Source organism: Zeus faber (genome assembly GCF_960531495.2).
Source record: "Zeus faber genome assembly, chromosome: 12".
Lineage (NCBI taxonomy): Eukaryota > Metazoa > Chordata > Actinopteri > Zeiformes > Zeidae > Zeus > Zeus faber.
Window position 1 is genome coordinate 30,791,725 of NC_137196.1, and position 17,500 is coordinate 30,809,224.

The 17,500-nt window shown below is 45.2% G+C and overlaps 1 protein-coding gene across 1 annotated transcript; it reads left to right on the top strand.

Annotated features, from left to right (window-relative positions):
- Window positions 1-2,430: 2,430 nt before the first annotated feature.
- On the top strand, window positions 2,431-16,221 carry phb2a (prohibitin 2a). Its single transcript, XM_080010865.1, has 10 exons — window positions 2,431-2,518; window positions 3,345-3,474; window positions 9,888-9,972; window positions 10,838-10,917; window positions 11,400-11,584; window positions 11,811-11,940; window positions 12,612-12,715; window positions 14,284-14,361; window positions 15,174-15,250; window positions 15,417-16,221. The coding sequence occupies exons 1-10, from the start codon at window positions 2,498-2,500 to the stop codon at window positions 15,433-15,435; spliced, it is 909 nt and encodes a 302-aa protein (XP_079866991.1). The 5' UTR covers window positions 2,431-2,497; the 3' UTR covers window positions 15,436-16,221.
- Window positions 16,222-17,500: the final 1,279 nt, after the last annotated feature.

The window sequence follows — 17,500 nt, forward strand, 5'->3', positions numbered from 1 at the left end:
GCATTTAGAGAAAGCGTATGATAGGGTGCCTAGAGAGGAAGTGTGGTACTGCATGAGAAAATCTGAGGTGGCGGAGAAGTAGGTAAGAGTGGTACAGGATATGTATGAGGGCAGTCAGACAGTAGTAAGGTGTGCAGTAGGCGTGACGAAGGCATTAAAAGTGGAGGTGGGACTGCATCAAGGATCAGCTCTGAGCCCTTTCTTGTTGCAGTGGTGATGGACAGGTTAACAGATGAGATCAGGCAGGAGTCTCTGTGGACTATGATGTTCACGGATGACATTGTGATCTGTAGCGAGAGTAAGGAGCAGGTGGAGGAGAGCCTGGAGAAGTGGAGGCAGCATTAGAGAGAAGAGGAATGAAAGTCAGCAGGAGTAAGACACAATACATGTGCCTGAATGGGAGGGAGGGCGGAGAAAAGCTGAGAATGCAAGGAGAGGAGGTGGAGAAGGCAAAGCTGCAGAGAGTGCGGGAGAGAGGTGAAGAAGTGAGATCAGCCATGTTGTACGGTTTGGAGGCGGTGGCACCGACTAAAAAGCAGGTGGATGAAGTGGAGGTGTTAGAGTTGAGGATGTGGAGGTTTTCATTGGGAGGGACAAGGATAGACAGGATTAAGAATGAGGACATTAGAGGGACAGCTCAGGTTGGACAGTTTGGTGGAAAAGTGAGAGAGGCCAGATTGAGATGGTTTGGACACGTGTGGAGGAGAGATGAGAGTTACATTGGGAGAAGGAGGCTGAGGGTGGAGCTGCCAGGCAAGAGGAAAAGAGGAAGCCAAAGAGAAGCTTGATGGAGGTGCTGAGGGAGGACATGCAGGCGGGTGGTGTCAGGGAGGAAGATGCAGAACACAAGGTGTTGGAGGCAGATGATCCCCTGTGACCACCCCTAACGGGAGCAGCCTAAAGAAGAAGAAAAAGAAGATACCTGTATATATATACACAGTATATATGCAATAACAATTCAAGATTCAAGATTCAAGATTTTTTATTTGTCACATACATATACATACTTTCATACATATATGCAGTGAAATGTAATGCAACGCACCCGGTGATAGCACACAATATGTCCTAGGAAAAAATAAAAAATAAAATAAAAAGTAGAAAATTCCTTTCTAATAGACCGACTAACTGACTCCTAAAACGTAATACAGTAAGTGGAATACTTATAGAATAAGATAAAAAATATATAGAATAAAATACAATAAAAAATAAATTGAAATAAAATGGAATAGATAGAAGGAATATGCCTATGTATATACAGATATGTGCATTTAAAGTGGCATGTGAATTAAAGTGGCATGTGAATGTGAATAGTGTGAGGTAGTGTTTGGGATAATACAGCACAGTATACAACAGTACGGCGCAGCAATACGGCATCACGAACAACCCTGAACAGTGATACAGTATGCGGTACAGTATGCTACATACAGTACAGTAGGTAGTGGAGCCTAGTGCATGGCTCAGTTAGGACCCCTGGTGAGGTCAGCGTTGACAGTTCTGATGGCTTGAGGGAAGAAACTCCGTCTCAGTCTCTCTGTTCTCGCTGCGTGACTGCGGAGGTGCTTGCCTGACCGCAGCAGCTGAAACAGTCCGTTGTTGGGGTGATGAGGATCCTTCATGATGCTGCAGCTCTGCTACTACACCTCCTGGTGTATAACTCCTGCAAGGGGGGGAGGGTAGTTCCAGTGGTACGTTCAGCTGAACGCACCACCCTCTGCAGGGCCCGCCTGTCCTGGGCAGTACAGTTCCCAAACCAGGCAGTGATGTTGCCTGTCAGGATGCTCTCCACTGCTCCAGAGTAGAAGGACTTGAGGATCCTCACCGAGACCCGGAATTTCCTCAGCTGCCTGAGGTGGTAGAGACGCTGCCTCGCCTTTCTCACCAGAGTGTCTGTGTGAACAGTCCATGTTAAGTCCTCTGTGATGTGGACTCCCAGATATCTGAAGCTGCTCACCCTATCGACAGAAGTCCCATTTATCCACAAGGGCGCGTGCGTCCTCGATTGTGATCCAATGTACAAACTGTGACAACCTAGTAAATATAAGAGTAGTACATTTATTTATGATCATAATTCCAATATCCTGTACATTGCATATTCTGTTTATTTTATATATTTGACTATTTCCTAATAATATTTTCTTATTTTTCTTTCAGCTGCTCCCGAAATAGATACAATAATATATTATCATATAATAAAATAATGATATCATAAAATTTGCCAAATATACACATATAACACGATCATACACACGTTTCCTTTATTTTTTTGCTTCTTTTTCTTTAGTTATTGTTCTTTTTCTTCTATCATTTGATGACTTTGTCGCTCTCGGGCTGTGAAGCTTTGTGTTCATGTAGAAATACACAGAGACGCGTCAAAACGCGCCTACAGCTCCCACGATGCACCGCGCGCCGGAAGTGCGTCACCCTACGACCTTGGCCGTGCGCTGCCGCTTCCGCTGCTTCAGTACAGCCGTCGATCCACGGCCAGAGGACGAGCATGGCGAGTAAAGATCCCGGAGTAAGTGTGCGTGTGTGTGCCCCGGCGCTGTGTCCCGCCGCCGGCCGCTGGACCTCCGCCGTCCGACCGCGTGGAGGGGTGCGGGCTCACTGCGGAGCTCTGCCCGCCGTTTGGTGTCTCTCTGGCGGACACACGTGAGGCTGCAGCAGCGTGCTAGCCGTGGTGCTAACCTGCTAGCTTCAGTTAGCATGGAGTGACATAATAATCATAATCATAATAATACACATTAGTACTGTTGTTATAATATAAAGCACTGTGTCACTGTGCGATGTTGTAACAATGTTGTCACGGGTTGTTTTATTATGTTTAATTCCAGGCATTTGAACCTTGTCAGTTTAAAAGGACTTGAGGCACCTTGTAATTTATGTTTATTATAATAATAATAATAATAATAATAATACTTCTACTGCTAAGTCTTTATTAATTCCTTATTCATAAAGCCACTCTTACCTGTTTTTCAATGGAGTTCAACTTAACATCCAAATCTCCCGATCTAAAAATTAGGAAACTGAGAGCCTCTTAACGTACTGCAACTCCACATCAGTCTCTCCATTTAATGTATTATTTTCAATTTGTTACGATATGTTTTATGTATAACATGTTGGATTGTTCTCCCTTTTTGTTGCTCTTCGCTGTTACAGGCATCACAGATTTTCTGACTTGACAATATTGTTCAATAAAAGTCTTAATAAAACATTTATATACAACTACAATAATAAAAGTCGTAATTTCTATAGCAGCTGTCAACGTTCTTTCCATGAATAGAAGTATTAATAAATAAGTGTGTGTGTGTGTGTGTGTGTGTGTGTGTGTGTGTGTGCGCTAGGGTTTCCTGCAGCAGCTGCGGCAGATCGCAGGCAGGATGTCGTCCAGTCCTCGCGGTGCCGGCTTGGGGGTCAAGCTGCTGATCGGAGCTGGAGCTCTGGTCTACGGGGTGAAGGAGGCCACATATACAGGTACGCACACACAGGTCCCCTCATTTTCTGCAAGGTGTAAAGCAAGACAGCTTTTTAGTAAAATGTTTTAATATGTTTTACATAAAATGAATGACGCAAAAATGCAGAACTAATTTCCCCCAAAGGGTTTAGTGAAGTTATCTATATGAAACAAATTAATTAGTACTGCTTCAGGCTTAAGTGTCACGTGGATGTAGTAGTAATAATAATAATAATAGCTTATATTGATATACCACCTTTCAAGGGGCTCAAGGTCACTTTACACACACACACACACACATTGTGTGTGTGTGTGTGTAAAGTGTAATGGTGTGAACTCTAGTGTAGTGAATACTGAAGGACTGCGGGAACGAGACTGTGAACGGTGATGACATGGGATGTATACAGTGTATATAGTATATATAGTGTATACAGTGTGTATACAGGGTATATAGTGTATATAGGGTGATGCGCGATGAGATGCTTGATACTTAGACTCGTTGGTATCGTACGCATTGTACAATACAGACTGGTCAGGGAGCTGGTCGTTAAACAGCTAGGTTTTTAAGTGAGGAGCACCTGTACTTCTAGCGCTTGTAACCGGCTCATAATTTTGTCAGTCCAATCAGATTCGGCTGTTCAATGCCAGTATAAACGGGGCGCGGCTTGGGGAGCTATATGTTTAATGGACTTTCCCTCACGTGCAGTGCGCAAAATTGAAGTGATGGTCGCGAGCGGACTCAGCGGAGCAACCGAAAAGTTTCTCCAGAAGCCCTCCAACGTGGCCTGGAAGACAGGCAATGATGATAACTAAGCAGTGATTATTGTGTTTATATTTTATATCCTCCTGTAACTTTCACCAGCAAAAAAAAATGTAATACAAAAAAATATATTAGCGGTGATGACGGTAAAGAGCTGAAAAAACAGTTGTATATAAAAGGGGGTTTTTCATCAAATCCAATACGTGTTTTGTGTTCAGCTCCAACGGCGCCATCATTAAGACTCACTATATATGTGAAATAAATGAACAGAGCAGCAAGAAAAAATCTGAAACTCAAATCAAAATCGTCCATTTGGAAGGAGGTCCTTACAGATGTGGACACTTTTCCTGGTACCCTTACAGCTCATTGAAACAATGCTTCTTTTCTCCTGAAAATGATGAAATTAAAAGCAATTTCCTCATGTATACCTGCATGCCTTTGGTATGTCATAGAGTAAAGCAAAGAAACTGTGAAGAGAGGTAAATTATTGCTTAAGAGATCAATTATGTTCTAAAATGGCCTGGACAGCTTTGCTGGTATCCTTTACCCACAATTTTCTCTGAAATAACTTGAAACTCACAAACGCAATTGGCATCTATCATTGTTTATTCTTTATTTAATAAAAATCAGACTTTGATTTTTGATTCAACGGAATATTTTACATCATAAAACATTGAGACTGGACAAAAATGATGGGACCTAATATTTTGTTGCACAACCTTTCGAGGCAATCACTGCAATGAAGTTATTTCTGTAGCTCTCGAGACTTGTGCACATGTCAACAGGTAGTTTGGCCCACTCTTCCTGAGCAAACTGCTCCAGCTGTCTCAGGTTTGAAGGGGGCCTTCTCTGGGCTGCATGTTTCAGCTCTTTCCATAGATGTTCCATAGGATTCAGATCAGGGTTTATACAAGGCCACTTCAGAATAGTCCAATGTTTTGTTCTTATCCATTCTTGGTGCTTTTAGCTGTGTGTTTTGACACACAGCTACATTATCCTGTTGGAGGACCCATGGCCTGTGACTGAGACAGAGCTTACTGACACTGGGCAGTAGGTTTGGCTCCAGAATGCCTTGATAGCCTTGAGGTTTTCTCTGTGCCCTGCACAGATTCAAGGCACCCTGTGCCAGACGCAGCAAAGCAGCCCCAAAACATAACTGAGCCTCCTCCATGCTTCATAGTAGGTATGGTGTTCTTTTCTTTGAAAGCTTAATTTTTTCTGTGAACATCGAGCTAATGTGACTTGCCAAAAAGCTCCAGTTTTGACTCGTCTGTCCAAAGGACATTCTCCCAGAAGCATTGTGGCTTGTCAGTATGTATTTTAGCAAAATTCCAGTCTGGCTTTTTTATGTTTTTCTTTCAAAAGTGGAGTCCTCCTGGGTCTTATTCCATGGAGCCAACTGTCATTCAAAAAGTAATGGATGGTACGATCAGACCCGATGACCTTGGAGTTCAGCTTGTACCTCTTTGGAAGTTGTCCTTGGCTCTTTTTCTAGCATTCGCACTATCCTTCTGTTCAATCTGCGATCGGCCGTATTCAGGGAGGATGGCTACAGTCCCATGGACCTTGAACTTCTTAATAACATTTACAACTGTAGTCACAGGAACATGAAGCTGCTTGGAGATGCTCCTATAGCCTTTACCTGGTGTCACGGTGGCGCAGTGCATTGCACTTCTGCCTCACAGCAAGAAGGTCCTTGGTTCGATTCCCGCCTGGGGCGCTGTTGGCGCCATGCTCCAGGTGGGTTATCTCCCAAATAGGAGCCTTTCTGTGTGGAGTTTGCATGTTCTCCCCGTGCTCACATGGGGTTTCCTCCACCTCATGTCAGTAAGGACCCCCCTCAAAAACATGCACACCATCGTCCTCCACCATCGTACACCACCATTAGACCCATCGTCTGACCAGCGATGGACACTTATCACCTGGTCATCATTTCACCGGCCACCATCCAAAGCAGGTGCATGTGTGTGTGTGCAAGCATGTGTTGTAGTGTGGTGTGTTGTGTGACAAATAAAGATTGTTTCTTTCTTTCTTACATTCAACATGCTTGTCTATCATGTTCTTTCTGATCTCATCAGACAACTCTCTCCTTTGCTTTCTCTGATCCATGTTCAGTGTGGTGGACACGATGAACAGCAGAGTGACGACTTTTCTCCATTTAGATAGGCTGAATGACTGATTATAAGATTGAAGATGTGAGATACCAATTAAAGAAAACAGTTTGAAATATCACTAATCCAATTATTTTTAATCTTTTAATTTTACAATATAATTGATCTCTTTAGCAATCATTTATCTCTTTTCACTGTTTTGTTGCCTTTCTCTATGACATACCAAAGGCATACAGGTTTACATGAGAAAATTGCTTTTTAATTTCATCACTTTTCAGGAGGGATGAAGCATTGTTTCGATGCGCTGTATGGGTACCAACAAATTTGTCCACGTCTGTATATCTACGGAAATGATCGTTTTCCTACAGGACTTCCTGGCGCTGATTCCTGCCCCACCACTAATGGAAACACAAGCGGGCCGGTCGGCTCAGCACCGGGCTAAACAAACATGGCAGAGGTTCTAGAGGGAAGGGTGGATAAGATAGGACTTTATCCCCCGAACCGGCAGTTTAAGCGTTGGCAGCAGCTCAGTGGGGAAACAAAGTATAGCGTAAGAGCAGGAGAATGTACATTAAATTTAGATATATACATACACGCATACAATAAGCAACAAAAAAGTAAAAAATATAATAAGTAATAATAAATAGTTCAAAGCAAGAGAATAGTGTTGTGATTATGCAAACTAGCAGGGGGGCCGCATGGAAGTTTATATAATAGCAGTGACAGCAGAATTTTTAGTGTTATTTGTCCGTTGTAATACTAGGATGTGGAGGTACACTAAAGAGGTATAAGTTTAGGACCAAATATACATGTTCAGAACTAGATCAGAACAACTTGGCGCGGCGATCTGGGTTCTTGTGTTCTGTGCCAACTTTTGTCTTTTGTTTTTCTCTCGCTCTGAGAGCTCCCCTTGTCATGATTGGACCAAATGTTGTTGCATCAGAGCGGGGGGCGGACTTCAACCTTCCTTTCCGGGTCAATGAGCTTGTTTTTTTTCGGGGCCGCAACATTCGGAGCATATTTATATAATATATCAAACATGCTCCAAATGTTATGTATTTGAGGAGATGTGTGATATTCTCATAATATAATAATAATAATTTAATAAAAACAGGTAAAAAAAGGCAGGATCGGAGTCTGATTTTTATTTTTTTTTTCTCCTCCATAGCTGTGCTGCGGTTCCTGTCTGTTTTCCTGTGTTTTTGATTTTAGATCTATTGTTTTAGTACATTTCTACTTGTATGATACAAATATTTTAGACCCAACTAATACTACACCAAAATTAGCGGGTTTTTTAAACCTGCTAAAAATAGACGATCGACACCTTGCCCGTTTCCAGGAGAAATGCTGATATTTTCTGGTGTCACGCTTGACCTCATAAACGCATCAGGAGAGGGGCATGGTTCTCGTGTTATTGGGAACAAAACAGTCAAGGAGACAGCAACTTAAATTTACATAGAACTGGAAAACCTTAAAAAAGGATTTTGAGGCGTTGAAAGAATCGGATCGTTTGTGAACAAGCCAACACGGCAGCGGATGCAGCATGGACGCTCCTCACTGTCCTTGGGAGCCGGGGGCGGAGGCGCTGGTTCTCCACTGTGGTTCAGAGTGCTCCCCACTCTCAAAACATTTCATATTCCAGTCTGGTTACGGGGCCAACATTCGAAACTTTAACATGCGTCATAACGCAGCTGAAAGTTAAAAGCCGGTTATAGTTTTACTATTTTTTATTTTTTCATCTTTATGTAAAGCAAAACCACTCTCACTTCCTCTCACTGTCCGGTTCCGGCTTATGTCACCGCAGGGTTCTTATTGGGTTCTTATTGGGTTCTTACTGGGCACTTACTGGGCACTTACTGGGCACTTACTGGGCACTTACTGGGCACTTACTGGGCTCTGACTGGGCTCTTACTGGGTTCTTACTGGCTTCTAACAGGGTTCTTATTGGGTTCTTCCTGGGACATTGTTGTGTATCCTGCTGACGGTGTTCTGGGACATGTTCTCCAGTGGTTCTAAATTCTAGATAGAACAAAAATATCCATGGCCTTTCTTTCTTAGCTGCCTCAGCGCTAAATGTAGGGTCTGAAGAAGCAGAAGAACTTTGGGAAGCCTGGAGCCTCTTGGGACAATGTGCTTTGAACCAAACTAGTACTTAATGATTCTTGTAAAAATTCCACCCACAATCGGAGCTGAACCAACTGAAACAAACGAAAAGCCGTAAATTCAACAATAATTCATTTTGTTCACTGAGTCACTCGTTAAGAGAAGAATCTTCAAAAAAAACAAGCTTTTTGTCACTCGACCAAACCGAGAGAGAGGGAGAGCGGGGCAAGGAGGGTCTGAGCGAATCAATGCTCTGTGCAGCTTTTCAACAAAACCTCTTCAAATGTACAATAGAAGAAGGCGCACTCATCATACAAGATTCAAGATCACATTCAAAATTCAAGAGGTTATTTGTCACATACATATACAGAGGGTCATACATATACAGTAGGAGCCACTTCAAGTGGCCTCTTCCAAACAGCTGACAGCCGAATTGCGGCCAAGTTCCAGCCAGTTTCCAGCCAACCACCATGTGCTTCCCAGCTGGTTGCCATTCGCCTGGATTCCCCCCTCCTCATGTGTCCTGACGGGGCCTGTTTAATTTCGACTGTGAACGCTCCCATCTTTTTCAATTGCAGTGTGTCACCATGAGATGGCGTTAACTTTAAAAAGTAATAATAATAATAACAATCACATTCCAGGGAGAGAATTCACATTTTCACCCCGTGAATCATTACCTGAGATATTTTCCTTTGAACCCTGACCAGAGTTCATCTTTCAAAGTTCAATTGTTTTTTGTCATATGAATGGGACCAGGTCTGAATGATTTATTTTAATCTAGATGTTGTTCAGCTGTTTAATTTCAAAATGGGAAGTTCCCAAAAAGTTAAATAGCTTTGTAATGAGATCACTCAAACTAGGTGTATGTAATTATAGTTTCAAGTTTATTGAAATACTTGATAACAATGCAAGCATCATTACCAGTAATGAGATGCTTAGTCTCAGAGCCAACTCAACTTTACAAAATATGTAAAATTAGGGCATAGTATTCATTAAAATAAAACGGTACACAAAAGCAGAATTAAGAGTATTTAAACAGTTAATTTTTAAACACAATTTTAAAAACCTAAAATGGAAAGAAGTAGTGAGGTATAAGTAAGATAAAAGTATTTATCCAAAAGAGAGACAAAATAAAATGCAGACAATTATGACAGTGGGTCAACTTGATAGTGGACACCTTAAATAGCTGTGTGTGTGTGTGTGTGTGTGTGTGTGTGTGTGTGTGTGCGTGTGCGTGTGCGTGCGTGCGTGCGTGCGCACTCGAGCTCTGTATCGGCGTCCAGGCAGAATCAGATTGAACTCCAGAGGGGTATGGCCTGGCCTTTCCCTCTGGTCCCTCCCTGTGCCTTTTCCACCGTTCCTGGTTTGGTCTTGGACCCAGACCACTGTCTAAAGCCATATCCGTCTGGCTTTGTCCCTGTTGTGTCCTGTGTGGCTGACCGTGCTGCTCTGTGTCCAGTGGAAGGAGGCCAGAGAGCCATCATCTTCAACAGGATTGGAGGGATCCAGCCGGACACGGTGCTGGCAGAAGGACTCCACTTCAGGTACCGCCGTCATCCCAGCCCCACGGGGATTATTCCATTGTCGTCCATCTCGGTGTTTCCGGGCCCCTCGTTCCATCGCGGCAGAATTTTATTAACGGTGGAACGACCCCACGCGGACGCCGCTACCCTGTTTATGGCCGAAAACGCCGGAATCACGTAGAGCCCATAAATGGGTTGTAGAGCCCGGGATTCGGACCCTGCAGGAGTCACTCTCTAGTTTTATATTGACCCAGCGGGGGTTTGGTCACAGTGCGTCGCGCAGGAGTTGAACTTTGGGCGCAGAGGCGTCGGACTCCACGCTGTGCGGTGCAGCCTGTGTGAAAGGCCCTTCAATGTTATTCACAAACTGAAAATAGTCACTGAGCTAAATTGAAGGTGAAGGGAAAAGGCCAAGGCATTTGTTATAAAGGTCGAACTGACTCTGCATTCCACCGAAATAAATAGCTAGGTAGCTCGGAAGCTAGAGCTGGTCATCTAGCAAGCGGAATGTTGCCAGTTCGATTCCTGGCTCCTCCTAGTAGTGTGCTGATGTGGCCTTGAGCAAGACTTGAATTAAATACGTAAAAGAACCCAGTCCCAAAAAGGGAGTGGACCCTGTGGACCCTCAGAGTAAAACTGGTTCTGATAAACAGAGCAGTTCGCTCTACAGGAACTGATGAATGAGATTAATTATTACAGCCTTGAAATTTTTTAATCTTGCAACGCAAAAGATGAATTTCCAATATTTAATTATTTTATAAGTGGAATTTGAAAAATGTTCTCAGCTCCACCTGGTGGGCTGGACTCAGAACCAGCAACCAGTAGTACTGTATGTTGTAGTCCGTGTTTCCCCGTCTCAGTCTCTCTCTGTCTCTCTCTCTCTCAGGGTTCCGTGGTTCCAGTACCCGATCATCTACGACATCAGAGCCCGACCCAGGAAGATCTCCTCGCTCACAGGAAGTAAAGGTGAGCCCTTCCAGAAGCCCTCCCCAGGGGGCCGCTGTTCCCCCCGGGGCATTGCAAGGATGTTGAGTTAGAAAAGATGCTGGCGAGGTTACCATGGCAACTCATGCTTTCCTCCTAGCCTGGTCCAGAGCAGAATAGATGGACCCCAGCGTGGGTTAGAGAGACTCTGTTTTGTGGTTCCTTATCGGACCGATGGTTGACTTGAGTTCGTACGGTGTAAAAAATAAAACATATATGTTTACTATGGATATATTTAATATATACATTGCAAATATGCCTGATTCGCCGGTCAATTATTTTTACTGTTCTGTGTTAACCAACAGTTACAACAGGCACAGGCTGCATCCACCTTCTTTACGTGTGTGTGTGTGTGTGTGTGTGTGTGTGTGTGTGTGTGTGTGTGTGTGTGTGTGTGTGTGTGTGTGTGTGTGTGTGTGTGTGTGTGTGTGTGTGTGTGTGTGTGTGTGTGTGTGTGTGTGTAGACTTGCAGATGGTGAACATCGCGCTGCGTGTCCTGTCCCGGCCGCTGGCGTCCAACCTTCCGTCCATGTACCAGCAGCTGGGGACGGACTATGACGAGCGCGTGCTGCCGTCCATCGTCAACGAGGTGCTGAAGAGCGTCGTGGCCAAGTTCAACGCCTCGCAGCTCATCACGCAGAGGGCGCAGGTACCCGGGGGGGTCGCGTCGAAAATTGTTTGTTTTTTGCGCAAAGACCTTGAGAATGGAGGAAACGGTGCTTAAATAAAGTACTTGAAAGTCCTTGAGTTTCACTTTGTGGTGGCAGAATGAGCGGCGTATTACTATTGGATGTTGTCGTATCAGACCGTTGTAGCGGTCATACTGGGACTTTTATTTTTTGGTAGCACTTTTTGAAAGGACAACATGCCTCCAGGTTTCACTGCTGATCAGGCGGGAGCTTTTCGAGAGGGCCAAAGACTTCAACATCATCCTGGACGACGTGGCCATCACCGAGCTGAGCTTCAGCCGAGAGTACACGGCGGCAGTGGAGGCCAAGCAAGTCGGTAGGGCGACGCACAACACGGAGAGCCTGGTTTTAAAGCGCCTCCTGTTGTTGTTGTTACATCTCCTTACCTCCAGAGGGCACCCACCAGCTATGATGTTTTTAGATGAGTGGTTTATTATTCCCTGGAGGGAAATTGCAGTAGCTCACCTAAAAAATAGGCAATAATAATGTTTTTTTGTTTTTTTTTACTTGCTATTTACTTCTTTCTTACATTCTTTAGTGTTTAAGGACAAGGAGTCAAATACCTTGAATGTGTGAGTGTACTTGGCCAATAAAGCCTGATTCTCCAGTAATAGAATGAAAAATTGACAATTTAAATAAACTGGAAAATTAACAATAAACCATAAATATTCATAATCCTGAAATATTGTAAAGTGGGTGGGGGGGTAGAAAATCAATTTGTGGTGGTCAGTGTGGAATGAATCTCTCGGGACCGACTAACCCATGATCAACTGCTGTTCACGTGGAACCCTTCGGCCTTCAACGTTCTCGTTTGATTATTTGCTCCTACCACCAAAAACTTTTTTTGTGTATGTGTATATATATATATAGATATAGATATAGATATATAGATATAGATATATAGAAATGACATCTGATTAGAACTTGGATAAAAGCCAGACACTCTTGGGTGGTGTTGAAGTGGTTCCTGTGTGTGTTGTTCCCCAGCCCAGCAGGAGGCGCAGCGCGCTCAGTTCTACGTGGAGAAAGCCAAACAGGACCAGAGGCAGAAGATCATCCAGGCCGAGGGAGAGGCTCAGGCAGCCAAGATGGTGAGTTCAGTCCTGCAGCGCCCCCTGGAGGCTGCTTGTTTCCCCTGTCCGAGTGTCCCCTGGAGGCTGCTTGTTTCCTCTGTCCTCTCACCCCACAGCACTCCTTGAGACGGCCCGTTTGCTCTGACCGCACACAGGAAATGTACATTTGTGTACAGGCAAAATGCGATGGGGAAAAAAAAAAAAAAAAAAAAAAAAAAAATATATATATATATATATATATATATATATCACAGTCATATAAATATCCAATATACATAATACATATAATATCCAATGAGATTAAGATGATATTTTAATTGATAAAAATGGCATTTGAAATTGGTTATTTGTTTTGCGTGAAGTCTTAAAAAATGGTGCTTGAAGTCCTGTATTAAGACTTGAGTAATCCCTGGAGGAAAATTCAGGCATCACAGCAGCAAACCAGAGCAGTCAGAAAGAAATACAAAATAAAATGAGCTAAGAAATGACACATGTGTACACTATCTTCACAGTGATGCCTCAAATTTAACTTTGTAATGTCAGAATGAACCCAGACAACAGTGATGTGAAGCTGAGCGTTCAGGGTGTGGTGGAGGTGCAGCAGGGTGGAGGTGTCGCACCCTCTGCTGTAGGTCACTGTGAACAATTTAATCCTGAAACAGTTGGAACTCAATGCTGCGCTGTCGCTGAACCGGTTTTGGAGCTCGAGGCCTCGGGCGCTTCCTCTGTCTGAGCGGCCTCAAAGTAAAAGGCAATAATCATAGATTTGAAAGAGGAGTGGAATTAAATCTAATCATTTGCCAAAAAAGAAAACGGCCAAAACATAGTGAATCTGTAGATATACTTGGGATAGAAAACAGGAATGATCCAAACCAAAAAAATCTACCAAATAATAAACAAGAACAAAAGAAATGGCACATTAAGCCTAATTATACACAAAATAAATAAAATAAAGCCAGCCCGACCAAAACATGGTGACCGCCATTTTTTTTTTTTTTTTACCGCTTCAGCAGCACGGAATTCATGAACATAAAATGTTGTCTGTGGAGCATTGTAAAATATATCATTTTATTAAGCCGGCGCTCACTTTTTCTGTAAATTATGAGAAGGCACAGGCTCATATAGGCTCCGGGGCCTCGCTGGCTCCGCCCCCGACCCCCGCACCCCTCCCCGTTTTTTTAACATTTCGTACGAAATTGTCCCGGTTTTCACTTCACTTGTTTTCAGCGCTTAGATAGACGTTCACCGTGTTGTCTCAGTCTCATTACCCAACCCAGCAAAAAAAATAAAAATAAAATAAAACCGCTCGGTGAAAATGCCGAGATTAAAGATCATTAAGACTCCAAACACAAGCGATTACAATTTATTAATCATGATCATCATAATAATAAAAGGCATATGCCGGTGCATATCAACATGCGTAACCACGTACATGTAGTGACGTGAAGACGTGGCCCTCGGGCAGGTTTTTCCCGTGAAAAAGCAGAGCGGTTCCTAAGTTGAACCAACTGTGAACCTGCACCAGCACCGGGCTGGCGTCGTGGGAACAGAGGTTCCTGTGTTTTACTGTTTGCTCTGCGTCGCAGCTCGGTGAAGCCGTGACCAAGAACCCGGGATACCTGAAGCTCCGCAAGATCCGAGCCGCCCAGAACATCGCCAAGACGGTAGGACATACACACACACACACACACACACACACACACACACACACACACACACACACACACACACACACACACACACACACACACACACTCACACACTACAGTAGGCCTCCACACTTGCTCTGCTTCCTGTGTGGAGTTGATCATACTGTGGGGACACTGACAGTGTTGTACAACAATCTGAGCATGAACTGAAGTCTCTCAAAATACATACGTTCACAAAAATAAATGTATTTATTTACGCACAAATATATATATATAATATATATATGAATGGTTATCGCCATCCGTGTGGGATCACAGCTGTAAAGGTTTGTTCCACACGAGGGCTGAGCAATATTGACAGAATGAAACACCGGTGCTTTGATCAGATATTGACACAGGCTCAGTTTTGATAATCATTAGTGATGTGGATATTCTGAGCACTGACTACAACATGCATTACTCTAATGTAACAGACTCTAAGCACAGTCCTGGACCATAATAGTTTCTTAATGCCAGTTGGCACTCAAGCCGTTGTCGGCCGATGAGGGCAGGAAGGAAGTGAAGTGGGAAACCGCTCAAACGTGACATTTTCCTACTTGACCAGAGGAAGAATCAGGAATAACCAGGATGGAGGAGGGTTGCAGTGCCAGGAGCGCTCTGGTGGCGGCCACTAGAGGGCGCTGCAGGACATGGCAACCAGCAGCCACTTGGGTTGAGGGCTATATTCCCTGTAGCCAGGCACTAATGCTGCGGGGCTGAGGGTTCTGTTCCCTGGAGCAAGGCACTAACGCTGCGGGGTTGGGGCTTGTGTTCCTGGTGTCGTGCAGGTGTCCCAGTCCCAGAACAAGGTGTATCTGAGCGCAGACAACCTGGTGCTGAACCTGCAGGACAGCGCCTTCAACAAGTGAGGAAACATCATTTAAACGCTGTAATTCCACTGTGACGCCACGCCCGTCACTCAGGGTTTCACCTGGAACAAACATTTCAATGAGTCAACAGACTGACTGTCCATTTCTCTCTCCCCTTCCTCCCTCTCTCCCTCCTTCTCTCTCGCCCTCCCCCTCTCTCAGTTTGTGCTTGGCAAAGTAACAGATCTTCTCCTGGTCAACGTGCATTCCTAACGTCCAATTGATCCCTACAGTAACACACACACACTTTGCGTCAGTGTTCTTCTTCAGTGTGTTCTTTGTTGTTTTCCGCACTTTCTGGAACCCGTAACGCTCCGGAAGCCACACTTTTTTTTTTTTTTTTTTTGGTTAATCTTTTCTCATTTCATCATCAAACCACCTTTAATCGCCGCGGTAACGCAGACGACCAGCAGGAAAGGAAGACGGCCGCCGGCGCCGCGGGTCGCCGCGGCAACGCCATCTCGGACGCCCGACCCGAAAAACAGGAAGCGCTCCCCCCCGCGGGACCGTGCGGACGCCTTGTCTTGGAGCCGGTTCCACACCGGTGTTTACGGCCTTTTGGGGAACCGGGTCCGGCTGCGCGCCCTGGGCTCCGTCTGCTCAAAACAACACGATAAAATGTCTTTCATTTGGAGTCGCATCGCCGCCGTTTGTCTCCTGGCATCGAAAATAAATAAGACCTTTCATTGAAGGTCATTTCACAAACCACGACGGACGTGAGCGATGTTTTTCATGTGTTTTCCCTGTTTGATTTGGCTTTGATTATCTACAACTACGATAGAACTGATCCGCCTCCCCTTCTGTCCTCCTCCAAAACCAGTGATCACTGAAAAGTGTCAAATCACTCACGGATTGAGATTTGTTTTTGTTTTGTTATTGTTCACTACACTGACTCCTGCATCTAATCAAATATTGACATGGTTTTTGTTTGACGTGGGAGTGATTAAAGTGCAGCAGGCCGCCCTGATTCGTGATGTTCATTTTCTCGGTGACGAGGATCGATGATGGCTCTTGTATTTCGGGGAACGTGGCAGTTGTTTGGGTAGTGTTAAATAAAATAGTAAGTTATGACCAGACCGCTGTTCTGTGAGGCCCCCGGAGCGACAGTGTGGTGTCAAGTCAAAACAACGGGAAACAACAACTGACACTCTGACTGGAGGAAATGGTGCAAGTTGACGTCATGTACAATCTGTACAGTGTGGAACAGGGTGGCAAACAAAATGTATATACACAATTATTTGTGCATATATGTTTGTGTGTATATATATATATATATATATAGGATTTTTATATATATATACATCTTTATATATACAATTATTAGTGTGTGTATATACACGTATATATTCAATTATATGTATGCACATTTATGTGTATAAGCATTGATATATATACCGTGTATGTATGTGTATGAGCGTACAGTCATAGGTGTGTGTGTGCGTTGACACCCCGTCGAGAGGAGCTGAACATGGCGGCTCCCGTCGGGCTGTGGCAGCTCGAGGGTTAATGGCGGCCGTGCCGGGAGGCCCCGCCCCCTCTGACGCCAGCCGCTTCCGCAGGCCACGCCCCTCCGCCTCCGGGAAGAAGGGGCGTGGCTCTGGCGTCCTGTGACTGTCCTGTGTCTGTGACGCGCACAAAGGCTGCGGCGCGTCCGCCATTTTGAATCCAACATGGCGGACGCCGGGAACGACGAGAACCGAGCCGCGAGCGCGGGTCCGGCCCGTGCGCGTGCGCGTGTTTTTGGGGGGTTGTGCACGCGCCGCGTCCGGCCGGGCCGCGACCGGCGCGTGCGCGGCCCTTCCCGGCGCGTGCAGCGGAGTGACGCAGTTCCTGCGCCGCGACGAGAAGAACCCGGATGAATATTCATGGCGGGAAGGGGCGGGGAGGCAGGGCCGTCGCTGATTGGCTGCCGGCGCCCCGCCCTCCCCCGTTGCTCCCGGCCAATCGGCGTCCACTGCAGCGTTTGAATGATGCGCGTCTGAGGTGGAGGCGGGGTGGAGCTCTGAGGTGGAGGCAGGGTGGAGGTCTGAGGTGGAGGCAGGGTGGAGCTCTGAGGTGGAGGCAGGGTGGAGGTCTGAGGTGGAGGCAGGGTGGAGCTCTGAGGTGGAGGCAGGGTGGAGCTCTGAGATGGAGGTCTGAGGTGGAGGCAGGGTGGAGCTCTGAGGTGGAGGCAGGGTGGAGCTCTGAGGTGGAGGCAGGGTGGAGGTCTGAGGTGGAGGCAGGGTGGAGCTCTGAGATGGAGGCAG